The 19183-nt window shown below is 38.3% G+C and overlaps 1 protein-coding gene across 1 annotated transcript in view; it reads right to left on the minus strand.

The window, feature by feature from the left end:
- The window catches only part of ush2a (Usher syndrome 2A (autosomal recessive, mild)), a 378004-nt gene that overhangs the window by 164058 nt on the left and 194763 nt on the right, over nt 1-19183 (minus strand). Inside the window, exons 37-38 of the mRNA XM_041252711.1 lie at nt 16745-16896; nt 12881-13043 (exon numbers count right to left, since the gene is read on the minus strand). Of these exons, the coding sequence (XP_041108645.1) occupies nt 12881-13043; nt 16745-16896 (315 nt within the window). The remainder of the gene's footprint in view (nt 1-12880; nt 13044-16744; nt 16897-19183) is intronic.

Below are 19183 nucleotides of genomic sequence, written 5' to 3' on the forward strand. Positions count from 1 at the left end.
GGGGGGTGGCACATATTTGACCATGGCCATAATCAAAAATTTGGATTGATTATGTCACTTGCACTTGTATTGATTTCAATACAGGAAGCTGGCCTCAGGACCAATAAAAAAGAAGAGGAATTAAACTGATTTATGTGTGCAGTGGGAAAAAAAAAAAACACATCTTTATGTTTGAAAGAATGAATTGAAGTTATTTAACCCTTTAAATCACAAAGTGGACCACACACCCTCTTTTTGTTTTTTGTAGAATTATGAGTAAGCCAAATGAACTCAGACTAAAAAAAGTCAAATATTGTCAAATGTAATGCCCTAGTTAGAATGACCTGTAAACCTAGTGGAATAAATTATTTGACACGTGGATCTATTTTACAGCTTTTTATTGCAGCTTCTAAGGGTTTTAGTGAAAGATGGAGATGTTAACTGTTGTGTTGAATCAGTCAATAGAAAATTATTCTTTTAGTGCACACTGGGTTCATGCAAAAATAAACAGGGGAGAGAATATTAATGCATCAGAGATATTTTTCATGATGGCCATAAAGTCAGTTGTTGAAAGGCTGGAACCATAGCAAATTTCAACCCCCAAAGTAAGCCCCATGTCATCTCTGAGTTTCAAAATAATTTTCATAATTACTGTATATTCCTACTGAAACAATACTGCTATCATTTATTTGTGACCTGCACATAATTTTCATTTTTTCATTTCATAGGTGTATCTACATTAGCTTGCCTTGATTGTCTTTTTCGACTACAGTTATTCAATTGAGCATTGCTGAATTAAGTACAAAAGGTTGGTAAAAAGAAGACAGTCTTGAGCTAGGCCTACAGCTGTTCAAAGCTACATTTTCTGTCTTTCATTCTTTAGGCTTTTCAGATGTATACACTGTTAAGCATGAATGTCTGGGATTTCCTTTGCTTAACATTCAGTATATTAAGGTGAAAGACACAACATATGTGCTACATATTGCAGGTCTTTCTAATTTTTCATCTAACCCCCATTACACACATATATACACACAAAGCATTAAAAAGGTCAAGTTGGACTTATTATAGGCCCAAGGCACTACCACTTACACTAATGCAGTGGATGGCAGGAAATACGGCCCTGCTTTCAAATTAAATACAAATTAATTTTCTTAACTCCCAAGCACACTACTTATGCAGACATACTGTTACAGAAAAAAAAAAAAACGTCCCTTGGGTTATAAAGTACATAACCTTAACCCCATCTAATGGTCTGGATGTGGCATCATAAAGAAATCAATAAGCATGAATAGCGTGATGCAAGTAAAAGGCCATCAACATACGCTCCTTGTCTGTTTCTTAAATACAGTCATTGACTTACAAGCTTTACATACATATACACACCCTCACTATAACGGCCTTCATTATAACAAACTTTTGGCTATAACGAACCTGGCCCCTGGACCCCAAATTAATAAAACCAAAGAAGATAATATAAACACATACTGTCAACATCCCGGTCTGTACGCATGGGATGCCACCTCCACAGTGAAGTCAGCTCTTTTGTTTTAATAAGAAGTGTGCGCTGTGTAACTTCCTCCGAAACGAAAATCATTTTATGTTGCAACAAAGCTGGAAACTATCGTTTTGAAAAAAAGAAGTAATGCAGGCATATCTCTCGTGAATATACATTGTCAAAAATCACTCTGCTTTTTGGCTTGTTCAGCAACAATGTGACAAAGCAAAATTGATTAAAAAAACAAAAAAACAACTACAAAAAAAAAATTGAGGATCTGATTAACTTTTCATGTTTGCTTGATTTGGAATAAAATCTCAATTTGGGATTCTTGCATGTTGGATTATGATTTGGTGCACTTTGAAATAATTCATGTCAGAATGATTTTGAATAAAAGTTTAGCTTCAATTTGGTATTTTTGTTTTTTGAACTGCGTTTTAATTCTTTAACAAGTTGGATAAAGCAAAGGCAGAATACTGCATAAAATGAACAGGTACAGTACATGTATTTATTTTATTCATAATCTCATCTCATTACAGTTTGTCATTCTGTAGGCTTCTGTGGATGAGGAAAAAAGTTACAAGAAATAGATACCTACAATTATTTATTTCAGCAATTATTTAGCAAAACTCCAAAAATGCTAATTTAAAAGTATTCATACCCTTTGATGCTATTATAGTATTGTCTACAAGGTGCTAGAAACAAAGCAAAACCTAATTCTAGAAAAGTCTAGAAAATGCTGGATTGTAAGTGAACAGAGAGTATAAAAGGGTTAGGCATTGGATGATTGCTGTCATTACCAATAAGTTAAAGAGCTATCTGAAGACCTTAGGCAGAAATTATTTAATGTCATAAAGCTGGAGAATGATACAAGAAGATTTCCAAGCATTTGAGTATCCCAATTTCAACTATTGTTTCTATTATCAAGAAGTACAACTCACGATATTGTTACAACGCTCCTTCGGTCTGGAAGAAAGAAGATTCGTTCACCAAGAACAAGTAGAAGAATTGTGAGGAAGGTTAATAACACAAGATTGACTGCCAAAGATATTTAAAGTGCATTGGCTGCAAGTGGAACTGGGGTTTCCATTTCAATCACAGGTCGAATAATGCATGGTGAAGGTCTCAATGGTCACAGGCCAAGGAAAAAGCCACTCTAAGAAAAATATTACAAGGATAATCACTTAAAGTTTGCAAAATGACATTTGAATGATGGATATGAGTTCTGGTCAAAGGTTTTGTGCAGTGATGGAACAGAAATCAAGCTATTTGGTCACTCTGATAGTCATTATGTTTGGAGAAAGTCTGGTGAGGCATACAAAGAAAAGAACACCATATCTACTGTCAATCATACAGGTGGTAATGTCCTTCTATGGACTGTTTTTCATCTAATGGCACAGGAAATTTAGATCCAATACATGGTAAAATTGATTCCATAGCATACCAAAAGGACAATCATCTGAAACCCTCTGCTACAAAACATGGTTTAAAACGCAACTGGACGTTCCAACACAACAATGATCCAAAGCACACATCAAAATCTACTTCAGAATGGTTAAAGAAGAATAGAATCAAGGTTCTGGAATGGCCTAGTCAAAGTCCCGATCTAAATCCGATTTGAGAATCTTTGAAGTATGCTGTGCACAACAGAAGTCCTCAGAATTTGAATGAACTGGAAAAATTTTGTGCTGAAGAATGTTCATAAATCACTAAGAATCATGCCAAAAGCTAACTGAAATTGTTTAAAAGAGGTTATTATTGCTTAAGGTGCCTCAACTAGCTATTAATTTCATTTTACCATGTATTGGATCTAAATTTCCTGTGCCATTAGAGGAAAAAAAGGCCATAGAAGGACATTACCACCTGTATGATTGACAGTAGGTATGGTGTTCTTCAGAGCGACCAAATAGCTCTATTTTTGTTTCATCATTCCACAAAACCTTTGACCAGAACTCATATCCATCATTCAAATGTCGTTTTGCAAACTTTAAGTGATTGTCCTTTTGACATTTTCCTAAGAGTGGCTTTTTCCTTGGCCTGCAACCATTGAGACCTTCACCATGCAATATTCAGCCTATGGCTGAAATAGAAACCCCAGTCCCACCTGCAGCCAATTCACTTTGAATATCCTTCTCAATCAATCTTGGATTGTTATTAACCTTCCTCACAATTCTTCTACTTGTTTTTGGTGAAAGAACCTTCTTTCTTCCAGACCGAAGAGTGTTGTGACAGTACCATGAGTCTTGTACTTCTTGATAATAGAAACAACAGTTGAAATTGGGATACTCAAATGCTTGGAAATCTTCTTGTATCCTCCGTCAGCTTTATGACAATAAATAACTTTCTACCTAAGGTCTTCAAATAGCTCTTTACTTTTTCCCATATTAACTTATTGGTAATGACAGCAATCATCCTATGCCTATGGTTCTGCATTATCACATTGAAATTTCTAACCTTGTAGACAATATTATCATAGCAACAAAGAGTATGAATACTTTTGAATTAGCATTTTTTGCGAGTTTTGCAAAGTAATTGTAGACATCTATTTCTTGTAACTTTCGAGAAATTTCTAGAAATTATAAATTTCCATTGGGGTATGTAAACTTTTGACTACAACTCTGTGTGTGTGTGTGTGTGTGTGTGTGTGTGTGTGTGTGTGTGTGTGTGTGTGTGTGTATAGACACACACATACATATACACACACACACACACACACACACACACACACATTGCTGTCTGTTTTAGTATGTTTACCACCAGTGACCTTACTGCTTTTAAAAAAAGTGAGAATTTCCTTAGTTTAGGCAAATATAAAGAAGCTAATAAATTTACCAGAGTTTTAGTCCCAGGACGATTAATTTTCCTCTGGTTTGACTAACTCAGCAACCTCTTAAAGTCAAATCTTGTAATTGCTTCCAATTTACCTATTCTGCTTTTGGCAGTTTGTAAAATGAAATGCTAACATGAAAGCATCCATCTCATTTGTAGTGCCAGCCTTTTTTTTACGCCCTGGACAAAAATATGCAGACACTCTGTTCTTTATTACCACCAGGAGATAAATGGCTGGTTTTCGGTGCTGAAGAATATATAATGGTTAAAAAGTCACTTTTTTCCTCCAGCTCTACATAAATCACAGAACTAGTCAATATTTAATAATGCTTGCCTTGGTCTGTAGTCCCTTGATCACCCCTGTCATGTGTAATAGCTCCCTCTCCGATATCTTTGACATAAAAGCCCGGCTTTACTGCAATACTAACATGTAGAGGGTCATTACGGATCGACATTTACCTTAATCTGTGACTGCCAACCATGAACCGATAAATTCCAGCAGATTCCACTGGGAGAAATCAGTAAACTTCTCAGTGGAAAGGACTAAAAGAAAATTCTGCCAAGACCAGAATCCATTTTCTAGGAACGGTGCGTTCAGCAAATGAGCTCTGACTTCTGAAAGCACCCTCCCTCTGCAAGATATATACAGTTTTGAAGGATTGAGGGACAGGCTGACAACCCACGATGACATAACTGAGGAAGCAAGGAAGAATATTAAGACCCCCCTCCCCTCCAAAAAAACCCAAATAAAAACAATGCAAGATTAAGAACTAGAAGTATACAGCTTTTGCATTATTTACCAATGCTGCTGTAACGCTCTAATGTCATGGGTCTATCTGAAATGTTGCTGCGCCTTTTTTTCAAATCGATCATCTCACACTTCATAATCTTACAACTGCTTAACAGAAGAATACATCAAAGCACTTGCAGCACATGAACAGGCCATGCCAGTCATTGCAAAGGGTCAGCTCCATCTGCCTGTACTCTGAGATTAGAATCTAAAGCTCATAGTCTGTTCTTACTTGTGAAAGTCGTACTTTTAAAGTATTTTAAGGTGACTGTCTACTGTAGTACAGCAGCATTAGCTTCATGGAGAACAATACATTCTCACATAATCCTAAGCAACGCTGGAAAAAGGCATACTTTTTGTAAACTATGCAATACTGATTTTAACGGTGGGACATGGGAGCAAGAATGATGTTTGTGGTAAGCACAAAAACACCAAAAAGCCAGTGACTCTCATAAAATCAGTGCTTCAATAACATAGTTTGTTACCAAAGTTAAAACAGGGTTCAAGAACATTACATATGCGAAGACATTTACATGTTGTGACTAGTTCAGCAAATCTGTTGTAGACATGTTCCCAAGTAAATTGTAAAGTATTCTGCAGGAAAGTCTAAAAGTCACACACAGTGAAAGGCATTTCTATTACAATTTCAGTATTCAGCATTGACATTGTAGCAGCTGGGTTACGGGAAATATTCCATATATTTATAGTAAATATGGACTGGAGAGGAGGGCTATAGTGAAAAATTATTGACCCAAGGGAAGACTACTGTTACCGACAGGGGCCTATAATGCCCGAAGCCACAGGCTGAGGTAACAATAGTCTTCTTGAAGAGCATTTCATTTTCCATTATGGCTGAGTCTGCAGTACATATTTAATATATGAATCAGTCAAGAAAATATGTGAGAATGTTGGACAATAAATACGATTTTATGTATTTTGTTTAAATATAGCTGATACATCATACGTAAATAAATATTGACATATTTTGTTTAAATATAGCTGATACAGCATAAGGAAATAAATAAATAACAAATAAATAACAGGAAAAGTTTCTGTACAGTTTATATCCCCCCAATTTTTTTTTTTTTTAGACTGTTGCCAAGATGGTTTCAGAAATTCATTCTTATGAAGAAAGCAATCCGAAATCATTCTGATTTAGATGAGCTAGAAGTTTTAAAAAAGTGAAACATCGCTGGTATATCAAACTTGTAAGAAAACTGTTTTTAATTATAGAGTATGCTTTTGTTTTATACTGACTTGTTGGAGCCTTCATATGTTTGTATTTGCTGAAGTAAATATAATAAGCATGTGTTTTTTTTGTATTTTTTTTTTTGTAAGAATGTTAGTGTTACTATTGCAGTTACAACATTTACAATGTTATTATTGCAGTTTAAAGCCACAATTTTTCAAAAAATTCATATGTTTAATAATCAACTTGAATATTTAAATTGAATTGTTTAATTCAAAACTAGTATTTCAAAATATAAATACAACAAACCATGTATAGTACAGGGCTGTATTTTTGTAAATAGTTTTTTAATGTTTGGGTTTTTTTTTTCTTGCATTTTTTTATATCCAGTTACATTTGTTGAAGTAAAACAACATTTTACTTTACAAAAACTGTCAAGTTTGGTGTTATTTGAAAGAATGATTTGACCTGTTTAAAATAAACAAATAAAAAATAAAAACTTGTAATTATAGATTTGTCATGGCTTTTGAGTTATGTTTACCTGAATAAAACATCTCAGGCTAAATCTCAGTTTTTTGCCAAAATTCTAAGGAATCTACAAAACAGTTCTTTAATTATTCTGGGGTCTAAAGGGTTGTCACAGAATCAGTGTTCAGTCATTTTCGCTTGCTGTGAGTAGTGCTGGGGAAGAAGGGCGTTCCTTCGAAAAGGGGCTGGCCTGACAGTGATGTGAACCAATCACATGACACGTGGAGATTACTGCCAGGTGGCGTAAGGGTCAGGGCAATAGTTCAGTCTATTTTTGCTCCTATGATCTGGTTTTAACCAATCACAGCCCAGAATTTCCAACCACTGATTCATTTTGGTATGCTCAACTAGCTGCTGAAGTGGAACAGCGAGGATGGAGAGTCCGAGTTTACCCAGTGGAGGTGGGTTGTTGAGGATTTGTGGCACACCTTACAACCTGGTTTCTCAGAGATGTCGGGTTCAGTGGCCAAGAGTTGCATCTCCCAGTGAAGAACTTAACTGAAGCAGCAGAAAGGAGCAGCAACTGGCTGTGGTTGAGATGGAAAGATTATGGGTGGGGATCTCAAGCACAATAGAAAGAAATCAGTGCTGATGTACAGGTAAATAAGCTGGGCTGAGCTGAGGTGTCTTGGGCTAGTCTACGAAACACCGAGGATGGAAGGTGCTCACTTGAAGACCCCAGAGATGTACCCTACTTAGCTCAATCCAGACGGTTGTCATGCTGATGCGCTGGGGAGACCGCACTGGGTTGGTCCCCGGAGCCAGCATCGCAGCCGTTGTGTGTGCTGATGCACTGGGGAGGCAAAATGGGCTGATCCCTGGAGCCAGCATTACACTTCAGCAATCAACACCAGTCAGAAGGATATCTACATCATCAGATGGAAAACAACGCAAATGGATGGAGATGAAGATGGATCACATTACTTTACTGCAAAGCTACATCTTAGTTGGTGCTTATCTTGGCGAGAGCCAAGTTCAAATCAGCATGAAGTTCAACATCTACTCTCATGTAATGGAAATCAAAATTTGTATATATATATATATATATATACACACACACACACACACACACACACACACACACACACACACACACACACACACACACACATACAGCAGAGCCTTGTTGAAAAACATCTGCTTCAATACTTTTTCAATGGATGTGAACTTGTGACAGGATAACTGGGAGGACAGAGACTCGGAGACAGTAGAACTGCAGTTAAAGCACTGCTGCACTGTTTTAATAAAAAAAAAACTCTGCTCACAGATCCAAAAATAAAAGGTCAAACAAAAACTGTTCAGGCAGGGCAGAGCCTTCACTGAACTTTGTAACACAAAACAAATTTAGCAACACAGAAACACTCACCCCAAAACACCTCCCCCAAACAAAGGAATTTCCCCCTTTTTTATAGCATGTGGTTGGAGCCTAATTACCAATTACTCAGTTAGCTCCAGCCACATTCTCCCATTCTTTGGCAGGGATAGGAAATTAACCCCATCCCTGCCAACCACCACCAAATCATCACACAACAATATTTACAGACAGGGCCCTGCCCTGCCACAGAACCCCATGACAATTTTCATCTTGTCCTTTTTTCCTAAACAGGGCAGGTTTCTGCCAATTTCTACTGGTTCCAGGTATGATTGTATTATAGATATAAACATTACTTTATCCTATGGTATTAGAAAGATACCTATTTATCCGTATTGTATAGTGCATTCATAAAGGCAGTTTGCAGTTTCCAAGCCATTTTTGGATGATGTCATAGTCAAATACTGGTTTAATAACACACATTACACACCAACTGTTCAGGTTTAAGTATACTTTTTGATTACAATGTACAACAGGTTTATTGATTACATTTCCAGCGTTTATTTTTAGAGTGGGTATGGAGGAATGGGGTTTTTTTAAGCACACTGGGTAATTTCTTGACTACAGGTCATGCAGAACTGTGACGGCTGGGTAAAAAGCATTCAGTACAATTAACAGCTGATAAAGTAAAGTGACAGGGAAGTTAAACCGAATCTAATAATGTTACTAAAATAAGCAGTAATTCTTTAATATTGAAACAGATCGATTACTTTCTAAAAACAACTATTTTTACGAAACTGAACAGTGTAATACAATATATGGATATTCTAGACAGAAAACAGCAGCTAGTTAGATGCACTGTGGCAGGTTGCCAGTGGCTCATATTATGAACCACTTACAAGGTTGCGAGGTAAGAGAATTTTTACAGGTTTTTTTGGGTGAATTTAATAGGATCAGTTGAATATGAATATAAAATACTGTAGCGCTGGTTGGGTCATAACATCATTCTGTTTAAGAAATTAACAGAAACGGAATATACGGGGGGTGCTAAGCCATTCTATGCGTCTACTTGGTTTCTTGTCAGGAACTCTCCCACTGACAGAGAATGCTTTTAAAAGTCGTAAACAAAATACTGCACAAGTGGTACGGAACGAGAACAGCCAATGGGAAAACACCCCACGGGGACTCGGGCACATTACCAAATAAACAAACTATCCAATCACTGGGGTGAGAAGAGGATTAGAAAAGGACAAGCGCAACTTTCAATCAGGGCTCCCTGACATACAGAACAAGGCTCTGAGCTTTGTCAATCTGAAGACACGCAGTCTGCGATCGGCTTGAACAGAGATACCGTTTTCCGAAACTCTGATACAGGATAACGACCCCAGTGTTTGCCATCGTTAGACGTCTAAAATCCTAAAAGTACTTGGAATTAAATCTCTAACATAGCCCCGATTGATCACCGGAGGAAGACAGTTGGACACATCATTGAAGTAGACACAGATTTAAATATATTCAGTCTGTTACTAAGCTAGCAGTGCCGGAGTCTGCTGTGGAATATCCCAGATATAATCGGACAAAGAGTGCACATTGTGTGGAGGATTTGCTGTTTCAGTGAAATACTTAAATAGATAATAACTCTTGTTTTTTTCCAAAACATTTCTTTTGTCCCCTGGTGTGGAGATGCAATGGAAGGAAGCCAGACCCCAGAATTTGAACTTTCCTTGCCTGCAGGAGAGCCTTTGAGCACCTGTTTTGATGAGATACGGACTGGCTGGAAGACGCAGTGAAAGTCTGTTAAGTATTCAACATGTAGTGTTTATATCCTCTTATGACCTCGACAATAAGCAGATCTTAAAGTAAAATTAAAGTTTTGTTTGAGGTATAATGTAAGAAAAGTATTATTGCTTTCAATTCATGCTTGGAGTTAATGAACACTATAGTAACTGTGTGTTTGGAATTCTCTCCCAATTTTGGTGCGTGATGCTCCCACCGTCGCTCGCTTTAAATCAACTCTGAAGACCGACCTGTTCACTGTTGCTTTCCATGCTTTTTAAGCCTGATATCTGCTATTAGCTGCTGTGCTGCTGCTATAATTTCATGTACTATGCTACTATCATGTATTATGCACTTTCCACTGTATTTAAAGTATTATGCTTTTTTTTCCACTGTGTATCATGTATTATGCATTTCTCTGTATTTAAAGTATAATGGATTTTCTTGTCGTTACTGCATCTTGTAAAGAGCTTTGTAATGGTGGTCCACTATGAAAGGCACTATATAAAATAAAGATTGATTGATTTATTGATTGATTGATTGTATGTGATTCATACAAATTGATGTGGGTTTTACAAAGCAATTGTCCTTCTGTGTTTAAAGCTAAAATCCAAATTAGCTGTCTTGATAGTAGGTAATTCTCGTAAGGTTGTCTGGACGCGAAGAGTGTCTTTATCTCACAAGAATGAGAATTGCCTTCTGAGCTAAAACACCTACATGAGACTGATTTAACAATGCTTTGATTATCAAATATTTAAAAAAGTAAAAATTTGTGTTACTAACGATACCCCTATGCGGCAAGGTGCCCGCAGCTTGTATTATTTATGTATGGTTGTTGTATTTTTTATTTTTATATATATATATATATATATATATATATATATATATATATATATATATATATATATATATATATATATTATGTTTGTGTGCCGATGGAAAAAAGCCATACAACAGTATTATTTATTATTTGAGACTGCCGAAAAGGTAATTGTTTAATGGGTAAGTAAGGCTCCAGCCACAGTATAGACCCACTCCAGGCTCAGACGAGGAGGGAGTTCTGAGGAGAGTAAGAACAAATGCTACCAGCTAGCGTTCTTATTCAGCTGTTCTTATTAATCACCAAAACTGTTTTCATATTGATTTCTATTTTATTCACTTTTGTATTTATCAGAATTGACTGTAGAAGTTTTTATTAACAGCAAAAATGACTGCCGTAAGTTTCTTTTTAAATAACACCCAACCTGTGTATAATGTGCATGATTGAGCAACCTTGAGCTACTTGTATAATACAACCCTACAAAAAACACCATACTACACTAAATAGAAAACCGTGACCTGCGTATAGCAGAAATTTTGCTCGATTTTATAAAAAGGATGTGTGTTATATTGAAAAATGATGGTGAAAAAACTAATTAAAGACGCCCTCATATTGACGCCTCAGTCATATATCAGCTTTATAATCGAGGCTATCGTCGAATCAACGCCGCTAAATAAAGAAACATTAAGGTATATTTTTCTCCCCCTACTGAAAAAAACACACACAGTAAACAAATAAACACGCAACACTGACTATGTACATGTAAGTTTCCCTGGGAAAATTCCTTGGAGTGAGAAAGCAGGAGCTGAAATGGGATGGAGTTCAACTGGTAGGTAACCCCAGGAAAACTGGCATTCCTTTGGGACAGAGCCCATACAGAATGTACTCTATAGGGCCTCATGAAGCTAGAACTGTGCATGTAAGCAAAACAAAGCAAAGCCTGACAAAGTCTATCTCATTAGCTTTTAAAACTGAGGTTGGCTGATTGGCTGGTAAATTAAACGCAGCCATCGTCAGTCGTGAATTGGCACACTACATTATGGATTCTCTATATTACTTTGATGTTAGGGTTGGGGTTAGAACATTACTGTTTGTGGAAAAGTTTAAAAGGTCTGACAGCTTTGGTAGGACAAAGCGCCAGAGTGATGCTTCTATTGTCTGTTGGAATTTCTCGGGCCAGAAGCAATAAGAAGCAATTGAATTCTGGATTAGGACACCCAATAGACATATACTGCATACATTCTTTGTTTCATAGTTCCACACGTGATTTCTTGGCTGTCCTCCCGAAGGAAATAATTATTTCCATCAGCAAGCAAATGTTAAAATGCTTTAACATTTTACTTAAAGAATAAAGGTATGCTGCAACTACATTGTATTGTTTTGCACTTGTAAACTGGCATTTTAAAGGGTATTTTCTAACTACAAGTAAATATTTATTGCATGCATGTGTGAGTTAAATGCTTCATTTCACAACATCTTTTTATGCGTGGCTTTGGGTTGAGCATTAAAGAAAAGTCCTCTGTATAAATATTCAATAAGATGCCTTATTCAGTATTTCACATCGAAAGGATAGAGCAAAGTGATGCATGAAAATACATGAAAAATGTTGTGAAGAGTGTGACTTTCTGTCAATAAGAAATTTCAAAAGGCTTATTTTTTTTTTAAAAAAAATACATACAATAGGTAGAAAAAACTCTAAAGGGATTATTAGGTACTGCTTAATTTTTGTGACATTGCCTTTTTAAAAATCTGTCCACTTTTGTCTACAATACCTTTGCACCACTGGTTCAAAATTAATTATAAACATGTCTGTCCTCCTCTCATCATTTTGAGATCACTTAAATTCCTGTATTAGGCTTAACAGCCACACTGTGCAGAATGCAGGCAGACAACTAATAATATTTAGAGACATTTCATTTCTGCATTATACTGATAAGGTCCAGTGCCCCTTTAAGCACATGTACAGTAAACACACAACCTCTACAACTCTTAGATTGTCCTTGGGACTTCAAAAGAACCTTATAAAGTAAAAAAAAAAAAAAAAAAAAAAATACTGGTAAAGCCAACACAATGTAATACATTAAATACTGCCCATATCTACTTAAAACCTAGAATTGTACACTCTGGAATTATACTAGTTCATCTTAGATGCAAATTACCTTGATCTGCATAGAAGAGGCCTGTGAAAAGGACAGAATATGTTAAAAGTCCATTTGGTTTGGCTGGAGTCATCCATTTTGCTCTGACTGAGCGAGGTCCTTCGACACTCATTTCAAGGGCCACTGTTCCCACTGGTGCAGCTTCCAGGGTTCGAGCTTCCACCTGACAGAGAGCAATAGTAGATATTAAATTCCAAATAATTCACACCTATTCAAACAAACAGTAACATACATATCCCCCACCACATCTGTAAATACTAAATCAGAGCTATCAGTATCATCAACAAGTAAATTGACATGTAACTGTAACAGGGTGACATGTGTGGGTAGTCACCAGACAATACTGAGACAGACACAGAGCATTGGCTTTGACATGCCATACAGGCATGCATATTTATTTAACAAACAAGCGCTGACACTAGGGTACCAGCTAAGGTAGCCTTAGTATCACATTTAATAAATAAACAAAAAGAAAATAAAGCAAACGTAAAAGCTTGTCTCACAAAATGGCGAAAGCTAGTCCCACTATATGAGACGTCCCACTCCAGGAACCTACTACTCTATGGTAACCCATATACTGTTGTTTTGGGATCACCATCCCCTAAACTGACCTACTACTGTTGCTTCCGAAGACACAGGCATTGTTTTGCAGTCAAGGGGTTCCGTGTAGTAATTCCTTCCGCTCAGCACCCATCTGTATTTCAATGGCCTTGCAGTAGCCTTGAATTGTGGCGCATACGTTTTTTTAACTCCACACAGCTTCCCGGGGCCCAGCCTCCAGCCTATTGCCCAGTCGGTTGCCTAGCAATGCACATCAGCTGCACACATCTGCGCAGGAACCATCAACAAGGATCTCTGTCACATATCCTCCCCCTAAGAACAGCACCACCAGTTTGTGTGATACTCTTCTGCTGGTTCCTCTTCTGTTTGAGGGGTCAGCGGGTGGGTCGCTGTCGTCTCCGGCACCACCTCAAAAGGTGACAGGGGACCTGGCAACAGGGGACCCAACAGGCGTGGACAGGCTGACCGGAGCGCACGCTGGTCACCGGGCAGCTGCAGCTGCAAACAGAGATGAAAGCCTCTGTGACAGTGCAGTGACGTCTGGTTCACCAGAGGAAGCAAAACAGGTGTTTGGGCGAACAACTGTGCCTGCTGATGCTGCGACTTGGGACCCAGGCTGAGCATGGGAGGTCCAGACACCAAGGTCCGGCGTCTGGGAGCATGGGTCAAGGGCTCTGACTCACAGGCACCGGACGTGCTCCTGCCAATTCGTCATTTTTCACACTGCGGATCCAACACAGATCTGGCGGTTTCACTGCAGAACCAAAGGCACCCTATCGGCCACAGGGGTCGCTGATGTGCGGTGAGCTACCGACCTAAGCCCTCCCTAGCCAGGCAGCGGTCGGTCAATTGTGCTGCACCCCCTAGGAACTCCCAGTCACAGTCGACTGTGACATAGCCTGGACTCAAACCTGCGATCCTCCACGTGGACCGCGTTTACTGGATGCGCCACTCGGGAGCCCCTTGTGCAGATTATTTTTTAACTCTGTGCAGCTTCCCTGGGGCCGCCCCCAAGCCAATCCGGACCTCCTGATCCACTCAGCACTGGCGAGAATACTGCCCAAGCAGTTGCCTAGCAACACGTCTCAGCTGGACACACCAGCGCAGGAATCAGCAACAGGGCTCCCTGACACAATGACTGAGAGAACTTGGGGATGTATAAAGAAGCCTGTCTGTCCATCCATTTGAACATATGTAACAAGTTATTGAGAGCATCAGAATCTGGGGACAGATCTGTCACACTTACACTTTTACAAACTGTGAATGTAGGTCTTACATGATTGTGTTAAATGTCCAGCAGGTGGAGTTAAAAACAGCTCATGTGCACAACATTTCCACAGCAAAATAGCTCTGTACTCAATGCAATATACAACTTATTTTATTAAGCTTTTGTCAGCCAGTTGTCTTTTTGAAGTCCATTGCTTTTTCTAGGTTAATTACACATTTTGTTTAATCCATGATCAACACTAGAACCTGATCATTGTAACTGTTGGAGCACAAAATCAGGTGAGAACAGTAAAATATTTTGTTTAAGGTAAAGGAGATTAACAAGGGGCTGGTACAGTACTTTTTATTAGTGATTTTATTTGTTTGTATTATACATTTGCACAGTAACACTGCAAGAGAGAAATTGTACTGGCAGTGATCTGTAGTGCTTCTGGACATTTTATTGCCCTGTAATTCACACCCTAAAAACACTGCAACACTGGGTTTGAATTAACGAAAGAGTACATAACTCACATTGAAACAGACATTTAACAGACCACGTCTGTGTCATCGACAATACAGAGAGAGAGAGATCATAATCATAATAATAATAATAATAATAATAATAATAATAATAATAATAATAATAATAATAATAATGAATTTTACTTATATAGCGACTTTCATTGCAGGAATCACAAAGCACTTAACAACAGAAAAAGAAAATAAAATACATGTAAAACAATAAGCACAATTACAAAAAAAAAACTATTGATAAAACTATGTCTTGAGTCCAGATTTAAAAGCCTCAATAGTCTCACAGTCCTTCAAGTGTCCAGGCAGATTGTTCCAAAGGCAGGGGGGTTATCGAGCAAAAAGCCAGTTCGCCCATAGTGTGCAGCCTTGTCTTTGGCACAAGTAGATTAGAGTCATTAGCAGACTGCAGGTTCCGCTGTGGCAAATAAAGGTTAAGCATGTCCCTGGCATATGATGGGCCAAGACCATGCAAAGCCTCAAATATCAGCATCACGATCTTGTAGTTTATTCCGAATTTTATTGGTAGCCAATATAATGATGCTAAGATTGGCGATATATGCTCATGCTTCCTAGATCTTGACAAAAGCCGTACAGCACTATTTTGCACATACTGAAACGATTAATTGATTTTAATTTCATGAATTAAAACAGTGGTTATGAAATCCCTGTTTATTTGTTAATTGATGAAGGTAGGACATTTAGATTAGTATTCTTGAATTTGATAACATTAATTACATGAGAGCCTTTACTGGATCTTATATTTTCTTTGTTCAAAAAGGATTGGGCTTCAAAGCTTTTTTCCAAAATCACTTACAGGTTTGCCATTGATTTAAAATGACTGATAAACATGCATTTGCACAGCTGTTATTTGTGGGGAAACGTCGGTTCATTAAACAAGATAAGAAGCACCATTACATACATTAAAACAGTTACAGTAGATGAGTGCAAGGATATTTAGAACAAAAACCTTTGTGTCATAATACTGTATTCCTTTCTTACTCAGCAGATTTATATGGTGTAAGTTATACAGTCTATATACTTTTATTCAGAATGGACAATTCTTAGTGGGGTGGGGAAACTTGAGGGATCAACTGATGGGGCAGTACGGTTCTAAGAATAAAGGCCTGATTTCTAACACCTGTACAGTACGTGCAACTGCATGAACTGTTTAATATGGACATAATTCATCTTGTTGAGATAAGCAAAATTCAACATTTTCAAATTAGGATTGCAGAGTGACCAGCCTACTTTATAATTACATTTTTGTCTTAGCAACAATGACAATTCAGCCTAAGATCAGTTAAGCTGACAGAAATTTAGTGTATGCTTCTCTTAAAACATTTGCTGCATCTGCAGAACTTTGACTACATCTATGCACAGATTGGAAATCTGCCCAAATATGGCCTGTCAAATCGCTAACAACTCTTGAATGGCATTTATTTAAAATGTCAAATGCTACCAGAGGTGGGCTGTATTGACCAGACTGAATCGATCACCTTTATGACATCCATTGCCATCTGACATCCTGTATATTAACATAATGTTAATAGTTGCACTCACCAAGAGACCCAAGGCACAGCCTTTGGCTGTACAAGCCTGGACTCTGAATGTATGGAGACTCCATGGAGCAAGACCACTGACGTGAAAATCAAGATTCGATGAATTTTGAACCAGTACTCCATTCATGTACAATCCATAGCTGGTGATGATACCTGTGTAAAAAAATAAAGAGAACTAAGTAAGTCTTGTAAGGACTAGTCTAGAAGGTTTTGACATTGCCTAATTTACTACATATTTAAATTTGTGATCATAGATTAAATACTTCCAAGACACCCTGCGGAGAAGCAAGGGCTGCGTGGAGGAAGAACCTCTGGAATTGAGAATAGGAGAGGAGTGCTTTGTGATTTAGTAAGCACAGAGTTTCCCCTTGGTTCACGGAGAGCCGCCATCGCAGAGGTGAGACCGAACCGATCGGCCTCCAAGGCTAAGAGGCAACAGTTACTTCCCCCAAGGGTAACCTAGAGGGTAAAGAATGGGAAGCCACGAGAGAGTTAGGAGGGGGTTCACTCTGGCTTGCGGAAAACCTTTCTGGCAGAGGACGAGGGCAGCAAGGCTGGGCCTCTAAGGTTGGGAAGTGAGCTTCACTTACCCCCAGAGGGAGCGTTGAAGAGGCGGAGCAGCAGTTGGAGCAGCATAGTGGAGGAGAAAGGCAGAGTGGAGGAGGGTGGGAGGATGGTGGAAAACCAAAAACACAAAACAGAGAACAAGGACATGACTGGGTTTAAATAGGGAGATTAGCAGACATTATTGATGGGACAGAATGGGGAGGAGCCTAGCTCCTATGTATTTGCTCTATACATTTTACTAAAAAAATTTATCTTGATAGATTTTGTCTATTGATTCAAAACCAGATCACACTTTTCTATTTAACTCCTTTCGACTATCTAAACTTACATGCAAAGCTTCTCACAAAAAGTCATAATTCTTAAGACATCCAATGTAAATAAGAACTTTCAAAAATACTGGGGATCACTACTTCATTCATACAACTCTGGAGGCTTCAATCAAAAATTAATCCATGCTTTAAAATCAATTTCTTAACGGTTATCAATATTATTAATACTGTCACTGGTCCCAGTTTCATGGTGATTCACATATTTTGGTTATTTACTTTTTCATTTTATTTCAGGATATAGATATTTCAAGTGCAACTATATATAAACTGTTGCATCCTGGTTGTAACACAGAAAGTGATAGCAGAAAGCACATCGGCTCCCTGAAATAGAAATGTAACCATTACAGTATGGGTGTTTACCTCCTAAAGGCCCTGAACCCTAACAGACATATCAAAGCTTCATGCACTGCCTGTGACCCACAAGGACATATAAGGATTGCCCGCACAGATCACAGCATAATTTTTCAGAACCACTGGAATGCTACAAGGCTAAGCCAAGAAGCTGCCTTGTGCGTTACCATATGGAACCATGCCATCACTGAATGGGACACTGCTCCTTAGAAAGGGGTTGAATTTCTCCCCAGAGGAGTCATTCCTCCACCATGCTCACCTCATCACACCTGTAGGCCTCCCACCAGAGGGGGTCTTTGTAGGGGCACACGTCTGGGAGGTACCCAAACTACAAACAGGCGATGCAACATGGAGCCTTTTGGGCAGGTGGAAAGGGGTAGTACCTTGTGTAGTGCCCAGGTTCTCCACAGGCAAGGTACCATGAAAGCGTTTTCCCATCCATGCTTCTTTTCTCCATTTTCCCTTTTCAATTATTTTCCCTCAAATAAACCTGCCCTTCTGTCTCTGAGTTGCAGGGCCACTATCCTACCTGACACCATATGTGAACGGGTAGCGTCAGCTAGGAGACTCAGAGACCAGAATGCTGCAGTTTATGCTCTCATGTGCATTTATTTATGTGCTACACAAAACAACAAAACACAGTCCAGCACCGCCCCACACCTTCACCATCACAATTCTAAACCAATACCTGTGATCACCCTTTTTATACACATTTTTTACCCCCGTGTTTTTGCAGGGAGGAATTTAACCACTCTCCGCCACACAATGTTTCCCACACACACACCCGTGCACCGGCAGAGCTTTTACTCTGCCACAAGTGCACACAATTACCATAGGTAAAGAAACGTCTAGCAACAAGAAAGACAATCACTGATTGGCTAGAGCTGATGAGAAGGCATCTCATTCCTGCATTAGCAACACAGGATGTAAGTGTGACATTTCCTTTGTGTAAAAAGTTGCCTGCATGTTACGGACCATGATTTCTCATTATATATATATATATATATATATATATATATATATATATATATATATATATATATTATATATATATATATATACAGGTCCGGCGCCAGAGTGTCTCACACATGACGTCCCCCTTGGTTCATCAAACCCCCCCCATGTAATACTGATGACAACAAATAAATCAATAAATAAATAAATACTATGACCGCATGATACTGTTAAACACC

This window comes from Polyodon spathula, chromosome 6 (assembly GCF_017654505.1).
Source record: "Polyodon spathula isolate WHYD16114869_AA chromosome 6, ASM1765450v1, whole genome shotgun sequence".
NCBI classification, from domain to species: Eukaryota; Metazoa; Chordata; class Actinopteri; order Acipenseriformes; family Polyodontidae; genus Polyodon; species Polyodon spathula.